Genomic DNA, 20,812 nt, shown 5'->3' on the forward strand with positions numbered 1-20,812 from the left:
GGCACATAGTTGTGCAGGGAGAAGGTACAGTGGTTGAGCTGTGCTATGCTTTTGAGGACCATGGGTCTGGGATGGGAGTGAGAACTCGACTTCCTCACACCCTCTAGACCAAGATGCCCTTGAGCTCTAACTTCTACTTGCCTGCCTCCTGCCTCCCCTAGTCTCCATTCCTCCACCTCTGTCTCCGATTTCAGTCCATTTCTGTCTTGCCATCTTCCTTTCCTGTCTCACTTTGTCTCTCTAATTTCCTACTTTTCTTCTGCTTTTAGGAAGGAGTGGGGCCTGGAACCCTTTCTTCCCCCCTCCCTCCTACAGGGCATCAAAGAGAAAACCCTCCGGAAATCTCTCTCTCAGCAGCTGAAGGCACATCAAACACATCCTTCCAGTGGCACCAAGGTATCCAGAGTCGGCCCCGGGGCCCCCTGCTGGGGCACTAGTGGCACTGGGGGACTCCTGCATGGTTTCCCAGCAAGTCTGGTCTTCTGGGGACTCTCCCCACTGTTTTTGACCTGGATACGCATCCAGCTTGACCAGATATGGAGGATGATTGTGGAGAGGATTTCTCCCCCAGCCTGAGCCTCCCCCAGAGACAGCTCAGTGGCAAGTCCCTGGGAGAGCCCAGGGTCCTCAAAGCAAAGGGACCAAGATACAGGCAGAAAAAATTCTTGGGTTGTTTCACCGATTTAGTCATTGCTGATGAAGCACCTGTCGTGTGAACAAGCCCCGAACCCTGGGGAGACACATTTCCCATGGAAATGACTACTCTGTCCTCCATTAGCTTTCTAGTTCATCAGTCCCTGGTACAGGGAATTCTGGGAGATAAAAGCCCAGCCCCATGGGACAAGGTCTGACCTGGATAACAGGACTCCAGATCACTGCTGGTCACTCCAGGTCACTTTGAGGGCTCAGGTCACTTTCCTTCCCTTTCTGGGGTGCCCTCTGAGGGACTCCCACTCCCTGCCTCCCCAGCCCTGCAGGCCCTTCTCTGACTGGTAAGGCTCAGTCCGCTGGCCTCCTAGGAGGCGGTGGTGAGAGGCCCCAGAATCTACATGCAGATGGAGACACAAGACATAGTTGCCCTCTTATATCACACCCATTCCAGAGTCCCTGCATTCCCAACTAGCTTCTCTTTTAAGATGCAAATTTCCCCGGAGATTAAGCCATTCCTACCTTGCTGTGCATATTTAATCAGATTGTTTTCTTCCCAGTGGAGAGTTTCAGGGCTCCCAACCATCTCCTCAGCAAACATTATTTTTGAGTGCCACCGCCCCACCCCCCACCTCGCACCCCCGCCCAGCACTTGGGCTGGAGACATAAAAATGAAGAAAGCCCAGTCTCTGCCCTGAGTCAAGCATAGGCTGGTGGGAAAACCAGAGGCAGTCACAACACAGTGCAACCCAACCCATGCAGGTTCCCCGGAAGCTTAGAGGAGGAACAGCCAGCCCAGCCTGAAGGAAATGGAAAAGGCCAGGAATTGGTGCATTTGATGCCAGTTGTTCAGTCTCTCAGTCGGGTCCAACTCTGCGGCCCCATGGACTGCAGCATGCCAGGCCTCCCTGTCCTTCCCTGTCTCCTAGAGTTGGCTCAAATTCATGTGCATTGAGTTCATGATGCCATCCAATGCCAGAGATGGGTCTTAAAGGACAGATAGGAGTTTGTCTAGACGAGTTGCAGGGAGGAACATCCCCAGGCAGAGAAATCTGGCATAAACCAGTAGAGAGGGTTCAAGAAACCTGCCTGGATAGGGTGCAGGCAAGAGAAGAGGCCAGAGAGGTTGGCAGAAACCTGTTCATGGAGGTCCTCATGTGGTGTGGAAAGGGATTATCCTTCATCCTGTAGGCAGCATAGAGCCATCAAAAGGGTTTAATCGGGCAGCTGATGTGATTTAAGTTTTAGGCTGCTCCCTCTCACTGAAGATATGAAGGGAAATGAGTGTTGGTACTGAAGGTAACCTGGCTGCCAGATGCAAATAGCAGACCTTGAGGCAATGACCATGGAGCTAGAGAAGAGGGATGGTAGGGTGGAGAGGGAGTTAAGAGGTAGAATCAAGATGATCTGGTGACGTGAGAGGCTGAGGGAAGAGTCCAGTGTGACTCACAGGTTTCTGGCCTGAATGCCCAGGGAATGCCTGGACCACTGTTGGAAATTTTCTGCCAGAGGAAGAGCAGGGTGGGGACTTAGGAGTGCTCAGGATAAAGGTATCAAGTTGGGGATGGCCAGCACCTAGTGGTCATTAGAGATCTCAGGAGAGAGGTATAGATGTCATGGGGTGTTGAAGTTGGGGAAAGGCATTGAGATTAACTCAGGAACAAAATGAGTAAGCTGAATTCTTCAGGAATGAGGACCTGGAGGTAGCAGGAGGGTTTAGGAAGTGGGGTGGGATGCTAAAGTCTGGCAAGAGCTGTCCAAACTGGAACCTTCCTGTGATTTTTCCCGAAGGTCCCACAGTGGGGCTTGCTGGCTGGTCTGATTAGTGCCTATCCAAAACGGTTGACCCTCCTTCCTAAAAACATGGGTTTGCTTTTCCTCTGCACCTCAAGTTTCTCATACTTCTGGGTGGGTTGTTTCCACAGGGCTCTGCAATTCAGGCCAAACTCCAGTATCTTCGAATTCTGAATGAACTTCCAACGTTCACAGGTGTTTTGTTCAACACTGTGGGCCTGGTAAGTGAGGGCAGTGAGGGGGTGGGAGCTCTTTAGGGGCACTTGTCCTTGGGTTGGGGGATAGACGGACTGCATTAGATCTTTTGGGTGGCATTGCCTGTCAGTGAATATTTCTAAAGGACTTCCCTCCCCTTCCTCCTTCTCCCTATTGGGTCCTGTGGTATTCTGGTCACACCTCTGGTAAAATGGTTAAAGTAGGAGGCAAAAAATAAATAAAGTAAAATGTAAAAACTTTTGGCAATTCCCTGGCAGTCCAGTGGTTAGAACATGGTGCTGTTGCTGCCAAGGCCCTGGGTTCGATCCCTAGTTGGGGAACTCAGATCCCACAGGCCATGTGGTGCAGCCAAAAAATAAAATGTAAAGTAGGAGACAATGTTTGTTTTCAGCATCCCTCCAGGCTCTTTTGTGCCTCCTTTTCTCAATTTCAGGGGTCAGCAAACATTTTTTGTAAAGGGCCAGATAAGTGAATTGCATAGGCTTGGCAGGCAGGCCGCAAGGGTCCCTGTCGCAACCACTCAGCCCTGCCACTGTAGCACAAGAGTGGCCATCAACAATGCATAAACAAATGGGCCTGGCTCTGTTCCAATATCTCTTTGTTTACGGACACTGAAACGTGAATTTCATGTGATTTTTATGTGTCACAAAATATGGTTCTTTGGAATTGTTTCCAACCATTTAAGAATGTACAAAACCATTCTCAGTTCGTGGGTTGGACAAAAACTGGCAGAGGACTGGATTTGGCCTGTGGGCCAGAATTTGCCAACCCCTGCCCTATTTCATTGTTCTTACCCATATTCCATCAATCACCCAGCCTGGATGCCCCTTGCACCAGCCCCCACCCAGGGCCTTCACTACAGCAGTGCTCCTCTGAGGTGGGTCATAAGTGGTCCCCCTAAGACTGTGCCCCAGGCTAGTTTACCCTAGTGTGCTTCTGTGAAAGGGAATTCAAATCATTTGCTTACTGGATCCAGGTGTTTGTCATGCTCTGGGGAACACACTGTCATGCTCGTGGGGCACACTGATAGAAAGCCACTTATCAAAGTGTCTAGAACAGATGGAAGAGGTTCCTTAGGGTGATGCTAATGCCAGGGAATGGGCCGGCAGAGGGCTCAGGCTTGATGGCACCAAGGAGCCTGTCAGGACCACTTAAGGGAATCCAGTCCATCAGGCAGAGAGGTGACCATTTATGTACTGGGATTTGAGGATCCTGGGAAGTCCACTGCTGAAATTCTTATAGATCATTCCTCTGGGATAAGACTACCATGGTCCCTATTACATGCGTGTGCACTTAGTTGTGTCCAACTCTTTGCTACCCAATAGACTGTAGCCCACCAGTCTCCTCTGTCCATGGGATTTCCCAGGCAAGAATACTGGAGTGGGTAGCCATTCCCTTCTCCAGGGGATCTTCCTGACCCAGGGATTGAACCCATATCTCCTGCATTGCAGGTGGATTCTTTACTGTTGAGTCAACTGGGGAAGCCCATAGTGCCTATTATAGAGGGCAAATGGCTTCTTAGGGAGGGAGCTCCCCCTCCAGCTTACTTTGTCAGTTTAGCTTTTAGCACCAGGTGAGAAGTGCAAGCTGTTGGTGGGGGAGGGTAAAGACCAAACACAGGATGCCACCTGTTCAGACAGAGCACCAAGGGAGCCTTGAGTGGCCCAAGGCAACCAATGGAAAAATCTCCGGGGTTTAGTAGGATAAGGGTACTTCAAAGGCACCAAAACAGACCTCAACTATTTGATGATTTTGCTAGAACTAGCCCTGTTGCTGCCCACTTCACTTTCCCTGCTACTGAAGCTAATGTGTCCATTTAGACCGATGATCCAGGGCCCTGTCCTGGGAACAGGGGCATCCCAGGCCATTTTCTCCTCGAGGTTGTCTTCTTGCCCTGACCCTGAGCTCCAGATATTTCCAGATCTCCCAGAAGAACCAGTCCAATGTCTGTTTTCTCTTTCTGCCTTCCACCTCCTCTGCCCCACTTCCTCTGCCCTTCTTTCTGTGAATGCTGTGCACCACACTGGGGCCCCAGGATGAGAAGCAGTCAGCCACCACCCTCCTGGTGGGACCCCGTCACGGCATCAGCCATGTTATTGACCTCAAAACCAACCTCACCACTGTGCTGTCCGAGTTCAGCAAGATCAGCAAGATCCAGCTGTTCCGGGAGAACCAGGGCGTGGCCCGGGTGGAGACCAGCATCATGGATGCCAAGGTAAGCCCGGCTTCAAGGGGTTCCTTCCCAGGAACAGGCCTGGGGAAGAGAGGAAGAAGTAAACTTGACAAACAGTTTCAGCCCATGAGGTAAGGGTCAGTAATTCTGAAGTGATTCAGATCCTGGGCCTTTGGGGGCTTATCTTTCTTCCTCTTTTCAACCCTCTGGGACATGCTATCTTGACCTCATTTTTTTTTAATCACCTTTGCAATTTAAAAAGAATTTTTTTGATTTATTTATTTATGGGCTGTACTGGATCTTCATTGCTACACGGGCTTTTCTGCATGGGCTTTTCTCTAGTTGCAATGAGTGGGGGCTACTCTTCATTTTGGTGCACAGGCTTCTCATTGCCTCTCATTGTGGAACATGGGCTCTAGGGCACAGTAGTTGCAGCTTCTGGACTCGAGTACAGGCTCAGCAGTTGTGGGATCTTCCCAGACCAGAGATTCAACCGGAGTCTCCTGCAGTGGCAGGCAGGTTCTTTACCACTGATCCACCAGGGAGGCACTTGACCCCCTATTAAGGTCAGCCCTGCTAGGGAAGGCTAGAAAGTGTCTGATCTACCCGTGAGAGGTTTTTAGCAATGGGCACAGAGATTGGGGAACTTGGAACTACCCCCAGGCCATCTCTTGCCAATCCTCATGTCATAGCACACATAGGACATGATATTCATGTGGGGCATTGGGGTAAATGGACCAGCCCTGGGGACTCTGGCCTCCCTAGGCCCCCCCTGGCTTCCCCTGAGGCTGAAGGGATGTATGCACACCAGTTGGGTGCCATAGGCGCACACACTTGGATTCGTGTAGGAGGGGAATGTCTGAGTGTGTGGACAGAACCAAGGGGTCCTGGGGGGACAGGGAGCAGGCAGAGCCTCATCCCCACTTCACCTTCCAGAGTCAAGTTCTTCTAGAATCTTACAACCTTTCCCATAGATCAGCTCCTTCAGACTGGCAAGCAGCTGTCTCCTGTACAGAATCTGGCAGCCGTGATCAGCCGCCCCCTCTATGGCTCTCCTGTTTGAACACACAGTGACCCAGTGTGGATGGGGGGCAGGCCTGCCTGCCAGCTGGCAGAATCTGTTAGAGGAGGTGCAAGTTTCCTTTCTTAATTTTAAAGGATTTCCCAGGGGGAGATATTGTTAGCCGATTAAGAGGTGGAATGTTTGCTGTTTCTAAAAGAGCAAATTATTTATTTTTGTCTTTGTGAAACCCAGGAAGCTTTAATATGTTAATTTTTTTCCACCTGTGATTCACAGGCTTTCCATTGGTTTAGGAACCTTCCCAGAGCCGGTATTTAATTGGCTTGTGGCCACTTCCTCAACCAATGATTGCTGCCCTCCTCAGATGTTGTTGGGTGAAAAGCCAAACAGACAGGTCATACAGGGAAGATATGGCTTCCTGAGAAATTAAAAGGGTTTAAAACTGAGAAACAGGTTTCCAACTGAGTCTCGTCTGTTCAGCGAGTGATTCTCAACATTGGCCACACAACAGAATTTCCTTGAGAGTTTTTTTTTTTTTTAATGTAGATGACTAGACCCTGTTCCCAGAGTTTGCAATTTAATTGGTCAGGCTGTAGCCTGAGCATCAGGATTTCTTTCTTTTTCAGTTCCCTGGTGATTCTGTAGTATAGCCAAGTTTGAGAACCACTGACTTCTGCATCCGTGGTTCTGGGAGGAACCAGCCCCAGCAGAGTTGCTGGGTGTTGCCTGAGTGAGGAACCCTCCTCTCATTTCTAGGAGTGATCTGGCCACAGTTGTGGGCATGAATGCTGCCCAGGAGGGGTCACGCTCTTACTGGGGAGACTCACAAGGGCACATGACTTGCCTTAATCATACCACATCAGAACATGTATGGACCTCTGGAATCAGACGGACCAGGTTCAAATCTCAGCTCTGCCACTTCCTAGCTGTGTGGCCTTGAGAAAGTGTCTTAATCTCTCTAAACACTGATTTCCTCAACTGCAAAATGGAGTGCCTGTCTCCAAAGGTCGTCATTCAGGATTAAATGAGAAAATGAGGTAAAATGTCTTAGGACACTGTCTGACACAGAGTAAGTACTCAACAAATACAACCTGTTATTTTTGCCAATGCAAAACAGCATTGAGGAAAAGTTCATATGAAGTCAATTTTGTGGTTAAGTGTGGTGTGGAACCTGGAACAAAAGAAGAGGAAGGGGTTAACCAGAACTTGCTTCCCACAGGAGAGTGTTTGAAGCTGGATCTTGAAGTGATAGGCATGGATTAGCAAGGAGAAGTGGGATGTGTTCACAGACAGAGAGCAAGCACGGAAATAAGTAAGCCATATGTGTGGGTCGTTAAGCATAGTTGCTTGGCTGGAGAGGAGAATAATGAGAAGAGATTGGAGAGAGATTGGGGGTGGGCAGAACGAGCTGGTGAAAAGTTTCAAAGGCCAGTCCAAGGAATTGAGATTCAACATGTTAGAATACTAGGAATCCACTGTAGGCCCTTGAAGAGAGGAATGACAAGCCAAAAGCTGACCGGGACCAGTGTACCAGATAGACGTTTGCAAGGCTAGTGTCAAGCCAGGGAGGCAGAGGGGGGAAAGTAGTGCAAGTACAAGGGTGAAGTGACCAGGGCAGGGTCTGAACTGGAGGAATAGCTGTGATAATGGACAAGAGTGAGGGTGAAACATAGAATCAGTAAGTTTGCTTGCATATCCCTATACACATTTCTCTTACACACACAATGCAGAGGTCTTATACCCAACCCTTGCTGCCTGCTGCCTGTATCCTGAATGCACTGAACCATGGTGCTGTGCAGACGGCTCACAGACAGTCCACACTGTGGCTGGGTGAAGTGGTGAGACCCTACATCGCAGGGTAAACAGGACATCTTGGTGCATGGAGCGGGGTATGAGAAGGTTATGCTTTGCTGAGTGAGAAGCAGCAAATCATTAGGTAGATGATACAGCCATCAAGTGGTAGATAGATCAGATTGGCTCTACTTAAAGGCACTGATAAAATGCATATGAGAAACCACAGGAGAATTCTAATTTACATTAAAATGTTTCTATTTTGTCAAAAGGGTTATCATGTGTGGTAAGCAGAAGCATACCCTTCCCCTAAAATTCCCATGCCCTAAGTGCAAGATCCTGTGAATACACTATGTTATATGGCAAGGGGAATTGTGGTTGTAGATGGAATTAAGATGCTAGTCAGCTGACTTTAAAATAAATAGATGAACCTGGATTATCCAGGTGGGCCCAGTGTCAACATAAGGGTCCTTGTAAGTGGCAGAAGGAGACAGAAGAGAAGGTCAGAGTGATGTGATGTGAGAAGGAATCAGCCCAACCTTGTTGGCCTTGAAGATGGAAGAAGGGGTCATGAACCAAGGAAAGTGGACAGCCTCTAGAAGCCAGAAAAGGCAAGGAAACCCGTTCTCCCCTAAAGCCTCTACAAGGGATGCAGGCCTGCCTACCCTTGAGACTTGTGTCAAACTTCTGATATCCAGCACTATAAGAGAATACATGTGTACTGTTTAAATCATAAGTTTAATTTGTTACAGAAGCAACAGGAAACTAAGATTCCTTCAAATAGGAAGCTCTCATTCACTCCGTTAAAGTGTAATTTCTTTGATAAATGTTCCATCTGCAACCCAACTTCTGTTAACATAAAATCTGACACATCTGTGTTCAGAGATGTCTGACATGAGCATCTCTATTTACAAGTCAGTGCCCTATGAAGTGGACAGGGAAGTGTCCCTTTCTCAGGTAAACTGGCAGAATTGGTGATATACTGGTCGGAGGAAAAGAGGAAGGCTGAGGGACAAAATGATCCAGGTTTCATTAGACAATCATTTACTATGAATTTACTGTTGCTTGGAAGGACACTAAACCCCATGGGAGATACAAAGATTAAAAAAAAAAAAAAAACATAGCTCCTAGCCTTCAAGAAGCTTACTGTCTTGTAGGAGAGAAAGAAGTACACCCTTATATGCATACCAAAGGAGGTACCTTAGAAGAGGTAGCAAGATCATGTTAGAGTATATGCATGCATGCTCAGTCACATCCAACTTTTTGTGACCCCATGGACTATAGCCCACCAGGCTCCTCTGTCCATGGGATTTCCCAGGCAAGAATGCTGGGGTGGGTTCCCATTTCCTCCTCGATGCAGAGACTGAAACTGTGTCTCTTGAGTCTCCTGCATTGGCTGCCAGATTCTTAACATGGGAAGACCATGTTAGAATACAGAGATATAGAGGAGGGTAAAATTAATTCTGGCTGGGGGATTAAGGAAGCTTCCAGGAGGCACTTTATATTAGCAGTATCTCTGGTTACTGAGCAGTGCCTCTCCCATATATGTGCACAAGGAGGAGGATTTGGGAAGACAGTCTGGGAAGCTCTGCACTGGAGGGTGACTTCCTGGACTCCGTAGGGCCAGTGTCATGCTGGACCCAACTCACACAGGCACATAAGAGCTGATTGGGAATATGTATCTCTCCCAACTCTGCATTCAGTGAGGTCATATTGATAACTGGAAAGCAGCCATGGTGGGAGTATGTATGCCAGGAAAGTTAGTAAACGCTACAAATCAGAACTTCGGAGAACTGGTTGTTAAACATTTACCAGCATACCACTGCATGAGGTACACTGAGGAAAGACTCTTTGAACTTCCTGAACAAGGAACATGAAGTTAGAAACCAGAGTTGGCCATTTTCCCCTAGATGTGCTATTCTGATTTGGGAATATTCTGGAAGGGCCTTAATAACTGAGACTGTTCACTTAAGGCAGTCAGCTCTGACTGCACATTTGATTCACATATGGAGATTTAAAAACCACTGGCTGCACAGGCCCTTCTTTTCAAACCATTTAAAAACCAGAATTTCTGGGGATGAGGTCAGGAGTAGATAAGTTTTTAAAGCTTCCCAGGTGATTCTAATGTGCATCTGGCCTGAGAACCACTGCCTTAAAGTGATATTCTGCCTTGCCCCCAAATTGGCTGATTATTAAAATTAGCCTTTCCTGGTGCTGTGGAGGCAGGAATGCAAAGGCACCAGTTCCTTGGGACTCAAGGACAACCATCTTGTATCCTTACTCCTCCAGGCCTCTGATTTCCCATTTTTTCCTGTTTTCAGGGATGCTAGTGTGAGCTGAGCCTCCCCCAAGGCAAGTCCCCTCCCTAGCTGGCATCCCCAAGTGCTGGGTGCCTTCAAACTCCCGGGGCACCCCAGGAAGGTGGTGCTAGAGCATGTCAGATGAATCCCTGCTGTACTTTTCAGGGCTGGCCATGCCTCCAACTCCATTCTCCTTTTCCATTTGAAGATGGCCTGGGCCTATTTAAGGGCTTCCCCAGTGGCTCACACAGTGAAGAATCCACCTGCAATGTTGGAGACCTGGGTTCAATCCCTGGGTCAGGAAGATTCCCTGGAGAAGGGAATGGTAGCCCACTCCAGTATTCTTGCCTGGAGAATCCCATGGACAGAGGAGCCTGGTAGTCTACATCCATGGGGTTGCAAAGAGTTGGATGTGACCGTCACTTTCACTTTTTCACTGAGCCTATTTAGTTACAGTTTTCACTTAGTTTACTTGCTCTGAGTGAGGCAAACATGAGGTAGTCTGCAAATATCTTTCTCCAGGAGACAGCAGTCTGGGACTGAGATGGCGCTGGGCCATTACCATACCCCATTACCACGGAAACCCATAAGGGGGAGAAAGAAATCATCATACAAAAGTCCCAAAGGAACTCTTGCGGCCCAGCGTGTCTCCTCTTCTCACGTTTGAGCCTTATTGCTCTAGTGGTTTCTGTCAGGACAAGCATTACATTAGACGTCATGATCATTAAAATCCTATTTAAAATAAAATGTTGTTTTTGAAGCTTTCTAAGAAAACCTATCCAATCTCTCTGCTTGCCTGCCTCTGATTTGATTTTTTTTTTTACCCCTGCTGGCAAAAACTGCCTCTGTGTTCCTTTCGTGAGCTACATTTGGCCTGTGCTGGAGCCGATTGGGTTGTATGGGGATGCAGATGAGAGGCTGCTGATGTGCTTTGCTGAGCCAACTCAGGCTACGTTTGGCCGTCTCTGGGCATAAGATTTTGCCTTCATACTGTTTTATTACTGATATTGGGCCATAGTGGGGGTAGGAGAGAAGAGGGGAAATTGAAGGCAGACAGTTCAGTCAATCAGCCAGTTAAGGCACTCAGCCTCTGATCTGTCCATTGGCCAGCCAGCCAGCTAACCGGTCAAGATGTCAGGCTGTTAGGCATTCTGCCTGTCCTGCAGCTAGCTCGTCAGCCACGACGTCAGTGAGTCAGACTGCTTGCAGCCAGCTAGTCTGTCGTCAGTCTGTCCATCAGTCAGTCAGCTTGTGCTTTGGTCCAGTGATCTCTCATTCTATTTGTCAGTCAATGCCATTTCCTCAAAGAAGCTCTCTCCAGCTTCTGAACCCAAAGTAGTCACCCATGCACACATTCACACCCACCCACCCACCAGTCCAGTACATTCTATGTTCTGATAGGTCTCTCTACTTTCCCTTCATATTGGGTGGCACTAGCTGTAAAGAACCTGCCTGCCAAGGCAGGATACATAGAGACAAGGGTTCAATCCCTGGCTCAGGAAGATCCTCTGGGGAAGGGAATGGCAACCCACTCGAGTATTCTTGCCTGGGGAATCCCATGCATAGAGGAGCCTGGCAGGCTACAGTCCATGGGGTCAGAAAGAGTCAGACATGACTGAAGTGACTTAGCATGCACACACACTTTCCCTTCATAGTGCTTATCACACCTTACAATCATATTACTTTGTATGATTACTTCATTTATTTTTTGGCTGCACTGAGAGGCTTGTGGGATCTTAGTTCCCCAACCAGATATTGAACCAAGACCACCACAGTGAAAGTGCTGAGTCCTAGTCACTGAGGAAGTTCCCTTCATTTATGTCTTATTTCCTGATGGATTAGAAGCTCCATGAGGGCAGGACCTATGTTGGCCCTGCGCTAAGATGAATGGCTGCATCTCTCAGGGGGTCGTGTGGTCCTTGAGCCATTTTAGCCAGTGTGTAGTGGCTTGCTAGGTAGACAGGGCATGGGAGCATTTCAGCCAGAGGGAATGGCATAGGTTAGGGTATGAGAAGGTAAAGACACAAGTCCTGTCTAGCACCCTGTAAATGATGTGGTATTGCTGGAGCATATGGTGAAGGACAGTGATGAGAGGAGTCAGAGTTAGTGGGAGATGTGCTTGGAGCCATAGGTTGGGTCACGAGAGGCTTTGTGTGACGTTAGAAGGCAGTAGATTTTAGGTAATGAGATATTAAAGATTTTAAGTGAGAGTTGTGTTTTAGACAGATGCTCAAGCAGCAAGATGGAGGTGAAGTGGAGTGAAGTGGGTAGGGACTAGAAGCAAAGAGGCCGGGACTTCCTGGTGGTCCAGTAGTTAGGACTCAGTGCTTCCACTCCAGGGGCACGGGTTTGCTTCCTGGTCAGGAACTGAGATCCCATATGCTGTGCAGCATGGCCAAAAAAAAAAAAAAAAAGCAGGCCAATCAGGAGGCTATCAAAGGTCCTCAGGTTAGTGTATCCTCACCTTTTCCTAGTCATGAAAATATCACAATTTGTATGGCCCACTGGAATAAACAGATGAGGCAGTTTTGGCCAGAGGCTGAGGGCCTCAGGATCTCAGCACACTTGTGACACATTTACATATACCTTGAGAAGATTTGGTCTTAGAGGAAGATTATGAGGGTCCACAATGAAGCAATGGCCATGATGTCTGTGAATGCTCCAGAGGCCAGCCTAGCTTGTCTTGGGCCCTTGTAGTAATGGCAATAGCAGCTATCCACACCCGCTCTATGTATCCTTCTGCTGTTGGTGGCAGGGGGTGAGGCAGAAAGGAAGGGGATCTTATTCTCCCCCTGCCTCACCACCCCATCCCATTCCCCTCTGTCTCTACTTTGTTGTACACAAAGTTGACCATTCTGTGGTGATTGAGAAGCATGCATTAACTGGAGGTACAAACATCTCCTCCACCCCTTCCAAACAATGATTCAAAGGTAGTATCTCATCCCTGGTCCCTTTATCACTGGAGAATAGAGTCATTGCTCTTCTGGGTACAGATGGTTCCTTTTTGTTTTATTCCTGATGGTGTTGAATGAGTTCCATAGGAGCATCACTAACTCACTGCATGTGGGGCAGAATCCAAAATGCCTTACTGTGGCGTGCAGTATAATTGGGTGAACAATAACTATTAAACAACTTAAGATAGGATTCGATCCAGCAGAAGACTGTGTGATATAGACCCAGCACGGTACAAGCTCTGAGATAGGAAAAGGGTTCAAGAGGGGAATGGACTAGAAATAGTGACTTTGGGATCCCTAGCACAAAAATGAAAGTTGATGCCTAAGGACTGAGCCTGAGACATCAGGTCCCAGGAAGGTTACACAAGAAGAGACCCAGAGAGAGAGAGAGAGAGAGAGAGAGATACATGTGGTCAGAGCTTATAGAACTAGAGCACAGTGTCATCTCTCAGAAACAGAAGTCCAGAGAAGAATTTCCAAAGGACTGTGAGATCTCTGTTGACAAATGAAACAAGCTGAGAGGTGTGAATGTGAATACAGACTATTGTATTTAGTTGGAAAGTAGCTTTACTCATAGATTAGGTGGCAAACTATGAAGCAAACCTGACCCACCAGCACTTGTTTCTAGAAATAGTTTTTGGAAAAGACCACCACACCCATTTGTTTAGCCTACAGATTATCTATGGCTTTTTTCACATTGTAATAGCAGAGCTGCAACACAGCCTGTGTGGCCCACCAGGCCTAAAATATTTACTATCTAGCCCTTCGCAGAAAAAGTTTGCCAATCCCTGGTCTATATGAACTGAAAATATTCAATGCAAGCTATGTTTCAGGATCCTGAGAGATAGCAAAGAAAACTGACTGGTACAACTTTAGCTAAAAGCTGAGCTGGTTTGGATTCAGAATTGTTCCTAAGGTAATGGTCCAGCCAAATAGGGCTAGTCAAGTTGGTGACCAAGTTCCATCAAGTGTTTGTGATGTGCCTTTTTACTGCTACTGCCCTCAAAGTAGAAGTGTTAGTCGCTCATTCGTGTCTGACTCTGTGACCCCATGGACTGTAGCCCGCCAGGCTGCTCTGTCCTTGGGGTTTCTCCAGGCAACAATACTGGAATGGGTAGCCACTCCTTTCTCCAGGAGATCTTCCTGACCCAGGATCGAACCCAGGTCTCCTGCATTGCAGGCAGATTCTTTACTGTCTGAGCTATCAAGGAAGCCCCTAATAGGGTCCTAATCACCCCTCACCTGGACTGTTGCAGTAGCTTCTTCACTAGTCAGAGGAGGCTCATTCCCTTCTCTTAATTCTTTTTGCTCTTAATGCTTGGTCCAGAACCCTCAAAAGACAAGATGATGCATGACCCCATGGCTTCCTCTTCAGCTAGTCTTCAGTGGTCTCTACCTGGAGGCCACTTCCCTATGGCAGGGAAAATACTCTCATGGCTGGCTTCAGTCTGACCCAAATTTATTTTCAAGCCACACTTGAAGAATACAGATATTGGGAAGGTTTCTGGGAAAGGTGTTGGTGCTTTTTGGGTTTGGGATTTTTTGTTTGTTTTTTTGATATATCATTGCCAGGTCTTTGAAGTAGTCAGCTAGCTAACCCCAAGATTAATTTGACTGATTTAGGGTCAGGAGCAGAAGTCAACAGAGTATGCTAGTATTTTCCAGTGTGGGTTAAATGAAACAACCCTCTGCCAAAAGCAGCCCTACTACTATGAGATATTCTATAAAAATAGATTTTTTAAATCAAATAATTGGAAAAAGTTGCAGTATTAAAGCCCTCCTCTTGAAGTTTCACAGTGCACATTAATATATTAAAGGATCTGAGAATTCCCATAAGTATAATTGTGTGCATAGCTTTGTTTAACTCAGTGTTTCACGTACATATTTGACCAAGGAACTCTTTGAAGTGGCACCAGTTAACATTGTGAGGGCACTTTGGGAAATAGAGGAAAATGGGGGGACAGCATGCAGGTCTGAGCAGGACTACAGACCAGAAAGACTTTGTGGCCCAGAAGACACAGTGAGGACTGGATTGCTCAGAGTGTCCATGTCCAGGGAGCTGTTCTGGGTTTCATAGCAGGCTATAGAGTTGAGTAAGAGATAGTTCATACATTTGAGGAACTTCCTGTCAAGGATCTTCCCCAACCTAGCATAGACTCCCAGGTTCAGCCTTGTTCTCTCAGCAGGCTTGCCCATCTGCCGAGCCTCAATAAACCCAAACAGCCACACAGCAGTCATGTGATGTTATATAATTTTAGTCTGTTTCAGTAAAAGTGGTCCATTGAATGTGTAATTAAAGGTTGATTTAGTTTTGATACCTGGGGAAGAGTTGACTATAAATAAATTCTCAAATCAGAAGAAATTATCTGTCAGCCTAGGTGCCTTAATGTGGGGTTCAGAAAGGATGTTCTCATAACTATGCAAGTCATCTCATCTTTGCTGTTGTTCTCCTGGACATGCACCTGTTCCCCTCCCTCCTGCCTCCTCACGTTTTCTCCTGTCTCTCCCTCAGCCTCTGGTGCTGTTGATGGAGTGGCCCGAAGCCACCAACTTTGCCTGCCTGATTGCGGGGTACTGCCGCCTCCTGCTGGATTCCAGGAAGATGGTCTTCTCCAGGCCCGCCAGCCAGCCTCTTCCACCTCCAATGATCAAGGCAGGTAGGGCTCAGCCTGAGTTTTCGATGTCTCAGAGGCCCTTTGGACCCTGCAGACATGGAGGAAGGCTCACCCCTTCCTTCAAGCTCCTGGTTTACCAGGAGCCCATGATACACCACTGCGTCTCACCTGGCCCAAGCCAGTGGAAAAGACAGCTGGCCTTCATATGGGCCTGTCCCACAAAGGATGCTGGTGACAATGCATTGCGTCTGAGTTGGTCAACAAGCATAACATAAAAACAGCAAATGAGCAATTCATAGAACCAATTGGAGAATCACATGGGACCTAAGGCAAAACTTTACAGGTACAGTGATCTAGGAGAGATGCACAGATGTCCTGGCTCAGTTGAAAATGAAGCTAAAACCTTTCTTTTGTTCATGAGAGTGGGCACTGACAGAGCCACCTGGAGTAAGAGCCCATGGAAGGTGGGAGTAGGAAGGGCTATGCAAGCCCAGCAAGAGGCTCAGAGATAGGAGGGAATGATCACTAGGATCAGATAGAGTCAAGGGCTGCCCCCCAACAGAAGGCTTCCCAGTGAGGCAACTCGGTGTATCACCCAGAGCTATGCTGGTGATGAGACATATAGGGGCCTTAGGACAGATCAGCCCAGTCCAGATACTGCTGTCCTGAACCACAGTAGGAGGAGAGGGAGGAGACCCAAAGAACAGACATTCCATGTATTACACCCGAGGCTTGCCTTGTCCCAGCACCCAAACATCATAGGCGGAAGTTGAGACTGACTGCCCAGGAGTCGTCCTCCTCACATGCTGACGGCTCCATCCGCTTGCCTTGCCGCTTGTCTCTTTTCTCTTTAAGGCCATCTTGGTTTGCAGTATGGTTACCTGTGATGTAGAGCGAGGAGTAGAAACACACTTCTGGGGGATGAACTAGCAGCCTGTGGGCTGTGTACACCCACACCCACCCTCTCACTTCATGATCTCTTCATCACGAACATGGTGACAAGCCTGTATTTACATCTCATCACATTGTTCACAGGAATTACTATTATTTTACTTGGCTGTGCCAGGTTTTAGTTGCAGCATGCAGGATATTCCATCTTTGTGTGGCATGCAGGATCTTTTTTTTTTTTTTTTCAAGTTGTGGCATGTGAACTCTTAGTTACGGTATGTGTGATCTAGTCCCCTGGCCAGGGATCAAACCCAGGCTCCCTTTCATTAGGAGCTCGGAGTATTAGCCACTGGACCACCAGGGAAGCCCCTGTCCAGAGGAATTAGAAGGCAATCCACCAAACACAGATGTAGGAAAGGATCAGTGGCCTTGAGGCACATGAAGGAGGTTCTACATAGAGAAGCATAGGAACTGACTTAGAATAGAAGGAGCTGAGGGGCTGAGCAGCTGTCTGCACTATCAAACCTCTGACGGCCAAAGGATGCCAAGGCCAGCATTAACCTTGTCAGTGTCACCTGTGGTCTTCCTCTCTGTCGTCACATCCAGTGATACCTCTTACTGAACAGCACCAAGAGGGAGAAATGGAAAAGGAAAGCCAGAAAGAAAAGCCTGGAACCCAGCTGAGGACCAGGTGTGGAAATGACGGTTGTTTAAAGGGATCCACTTTCACAAGACCCTGGGAGTGACTCTGCCAGTCCCACCCGGCCTGCCAAAGTGTTTCTGTCATCCCACCCTAGCCAGCGCTGTCCTTAAGTACTCTTCTTGCTGTGGGGACAATGGCACCAAGTAAGCGGCACAGGCTTCTGTGTCCTGGCAGTCCCACAGAGCACATTTTATGTTGCAACCCTGCTGCTATTCCAAAGGCAAATCCATTTCTCATTGGAGGTGTTGCAGCCTGGAAAGAGGTTTCAAAAAAACTGGGCGTGGCTTTTGGGTCCTTCCCCGATTCCTGAGAGCCCCCTTGGACCTGCAGAGTGATGGAGGCCCAGGCGGTCTCTACCATAGGGCCTCACTTGTCCATGTGCAAGCCACACAGACCACAGTGGTATCCCTGCTGTTTGCAGTGCTTCACCTCCCCAAGGCACACAGTCCACAGCAGGGTCTGGTTGTGTGGCCTTTGGGACTGTCAGATGCTGGGATCAACAGCAGCCACCCAGTGTTCTCAGCCAGTGGCATAGGGCGAGCCTCCCAGCTCTGCCTGTCAGGGGCTGATGTGCACTTCTTCTCCCTTGGCCCCAAGGACAGGCTAGAAAGACAGCAGTGGGTACCACTGAGGAGCCCTCTGCCCAGGTTACAGTGAGAGGCCATCAGTCCCTGGTACAAAGCTGAGATGGCTTTCCTCTGTTGGCCCGCACTTTCATTTCAGAACAGAAGGCCCAGCGCTGTGTTATTTAGCAAAGGCCTATAGGGAAAAGGAATCCTGCCAACTTCAATTGGGCTTTACCTTCAGGAACCAAAGCTCCAGACCACTCAGGGCCTGGTCTCCCTGGCCTGCTCTCTATTCTTGTCCCTCAGCAGTCACTGACTGCCAGCTAACTCAACTCAGTTCTCAGCTGGCTGGGCCAAAAGGATGCTGTTAAACCCACTAGTAGAAAAGAGAAAGCACCTCCTCTCCTCTGAGACTGAATGAAAAAGGAAAATGGGGATGTGGGAAGGAAGGGATTACCTCTTGAGTTTTATCAGTAGTTTCCCCACAGGAGGTATTTCATTTGTTCACTCAACAACTATCTCTCTAGTATTCACTATGTGCCAGGAAGTGTGGATAGAGCCAGGAGTAACAGACATGGTCCTTGTCCTCGCCAAGCTTACAGTCTAGTGAGGGAATATGGACAGATGATGAAAGGGATAATGTCAGTGCAGTAACTGCCTTTGCATTTATTTAGGGGAAATTCAGCTGACACAACAGAACAATACCTGGGCTTGAGAAAGACTCAGATAAAGGCCAGTTCTCCGGCTACGGGAAATCTAGAGGCAGCTACCTTTTCTCTCCAGCCTTGAATTCCCTTGTATCCTGGCAAAATCCACGAAAATAAGGTTTGGGGGCCTCAACTGGGACCACAGTTGGAGGAACTCACTCTACATTTTCTTCCATGGTTATAAAGCAGTTTGGTCTAGTGAATCAAGTATTATGCTTAATGGCTACTACATAGCCCATGCATGGCTTACTGATTTTCATGAAGTTAAAACTCCACAATATGCACAGAGTGCTAAAGCTGGATTGAACATAACAGGCTTTTTTAATGATGAGTCAGAAAGAACATAAACTTATTCCAAAGCCTCTAGGTCATTATTATAACCAGTAATGATTATTGGACTGTAGAATATAGTGAGGCTAGCTAAGTCAACATCCTGCTCTGTGTGTGTGTGTGTGTGATATGCTTGAGCATATATAGGCAAAGAACCCGCCTGCCAATGCAGGAGATGCAAGAGATGCAGGTTTGGTCCTTGGGTCACAAAGATCCCCTGGAGGAGGAAATAGCAACCTATTCCAGTATGCTTTCTTGGAGAAGTCCGTGGACAGATGAGCCTGGCAGGCTACAGTCTATGGGGTCGCAGAGGGTTGAACACAACTGAGCACACATACACACATATACTTATATAGTGATCTAGTTGGATCACCAGGCTTCCCTGGTGGCTCAGACGGTAAACAAACCGCCACCAATACGAGAGACCTGGGTTCAATTACTGGGTTGGGAAGATCCCCTGGAGGAGAGCATGGCAATCCACTCCAGTATTCTTGCCTGGAGAATCCCCATGGACAGAGAAGCCTGGCAGGCTACAGCCCATGGGGTCGCAGAGTCGGACACAACTGAGCGACTAAGCAGAGCACAGCTGAATCACCATCCTATTTCTTTGCAAGCATTTAAGTCACCCTTGAGAGTAGCTGAGTACAGAGGGCTAGACTAGGGCATCCCTCTTGGGGAAAGCTGATGAGCAATTTACAGCAGATTCAGTCTGAGAGGCACGCTGTCCCAGCCGTCAGCATACCATAGCTGACTTTATTGGCATCTGTAATCTTCTGTCCAGAGATGTGGGCTTTTCCAGGCATACTGTCTCTGCCACACAGCCCCATGCTGCTCCTTGGATCTGCACATCACAGCACCAAGTGGCAGGCTGTGTGTCGCCTGGCCTTGACAACCTGGTGCTGGGAGATGTTTCCATCTTGCAAGCAGGGAAGCCACCTTTGGACGTCAGGACCTTGGCTGAGAGAAGTCACCACCTGCTTAGTGCACATGCCCCTGGGACCCACCTCTGATGGCAGCTCGTTGCCAGGCTGGCTATGCTGATTATTCATCTGCCTCCCAGGGAGTTAGCATCTGGTGCATGGCTGGGCCCTGTGGACAGTGCCTGTGGGTAGAGACCGCCTGAACTGCTAGTTCGTGCTCCTGGCTCCCCTAGAGCACTTCTTACCTAAAGCACAGAGGTCATTACATACCATTCCTCCAGCTGACCCAGAATTCCCTAGAGTCAGCCACTATGATCTAAATTGAACCCACTCAATATGGTTACATTGACTATATGTTTAGAGAGGCAGCATGTGTGTGTGTGTGCTCAGTCATGTCCAACTCTTTTCAACACCATGGACTGTAGCCCACCAGGTTCCTCTGTCCAGGGAATTCTCCAGGCAAGAATACTGGAGTGGGTTGCCATGCCCTTCTCCAGGGGATCTTCCCGACCCAGGGATCCAACTCACGTCTTCTCCATTGGCAGGCAGAATTTTTTTTACTACTGAGCCACCAGGGAAGCTCTTAAATTGGCCTATTTGACCATAAAAAAGGGATTTTTTTTTCTGGACTCTCAGTTCTATTCCATATGACCAATAATGTCTAAGCTTATGCCAGTACCACAGTTTTAATTACCATTGCTTCGTAGTGAGTTTTAAAATCAGGACATGAGTCCTCCTACTTTGTTCTTTTTATGATTGTTTCGGTTATTCTGGATCTTGTGATTCCATGTGAATTTTTGAATTAGCTTGTCAGTTTCTATTTAGCCTGTCAATTTCTACTTGTGGCTCAGCTGGTAAAGAATCTACCTGCAATGCTGGAGACCTGGGTTCGATCCCTGGGTTGGAAAGATCCCCTGGAGACGGGAACAGCAACCCACTGCAGTATTCTTGCCTGGAGAAGTCCATGGGGTCGCAAAGAGTCAGATGTGACTGAGTGACTTTCACTTCACTTCTACAAAGTCAGCTAGAATTCTGATAGGGACTGTGTTGACTCTATAGATCAACTTGGGAAGTATTGCTATATTAGCAATATTAAGTCTTCCAGTCCCTGAACACACAATATCTTTCCATTTATTTAAATCTTCAATTTCTTTCACAAATGTTTTGTAGTTTTCAGTGTATAATT

General features: G+C 47.9%; 1 protein-coding gene across 1 annotated transcript in view; it reads left to right on the forward strand.

Annotated features, from left to right (window-relative positions):
- FRMPD3 (FERM and PDZ domain containing 3) overlaps positions 1 to 20,812 on the forward strand; it is an 80,127-nt gene that overhangs the window by 47,542 nt on the left and 11,773 nt on the right. The window contains exons 10-13 of the mRNA XM_061135884.1: positions 270 to 396; positions 2,574 to 2,663; positions 4,694 to 4,873; positions 15,410 to 15,554. Coding sequence (XP_060991867.1) covers positions 270 to 396; positions 2,574 to 2,663; positions 4,694 to 4,873; positions 15,410 to 15,554 — 542 coding nt within the window. The remainder of the gene's footprint in view (positions 1 to 269; positions 397 to 2,573; positions 2,664 to 4,693; positions 4,874 to 15,409; positions 15,555 to 20,812) is intronic.

Source organism: Dama dama, chromosome X (genome assembly GCF_033118175.1).
Source record: "Dama dama isolate Ldn47 chromosome X, ASM3311817v1, whole genome shotgun sequence".
Classification (NCBI taxonomy): Eukaryota; Metazoa; Chordata; class Mammalia; order Artiodactyla; family Cervidae; genus Dama; species Dama dama.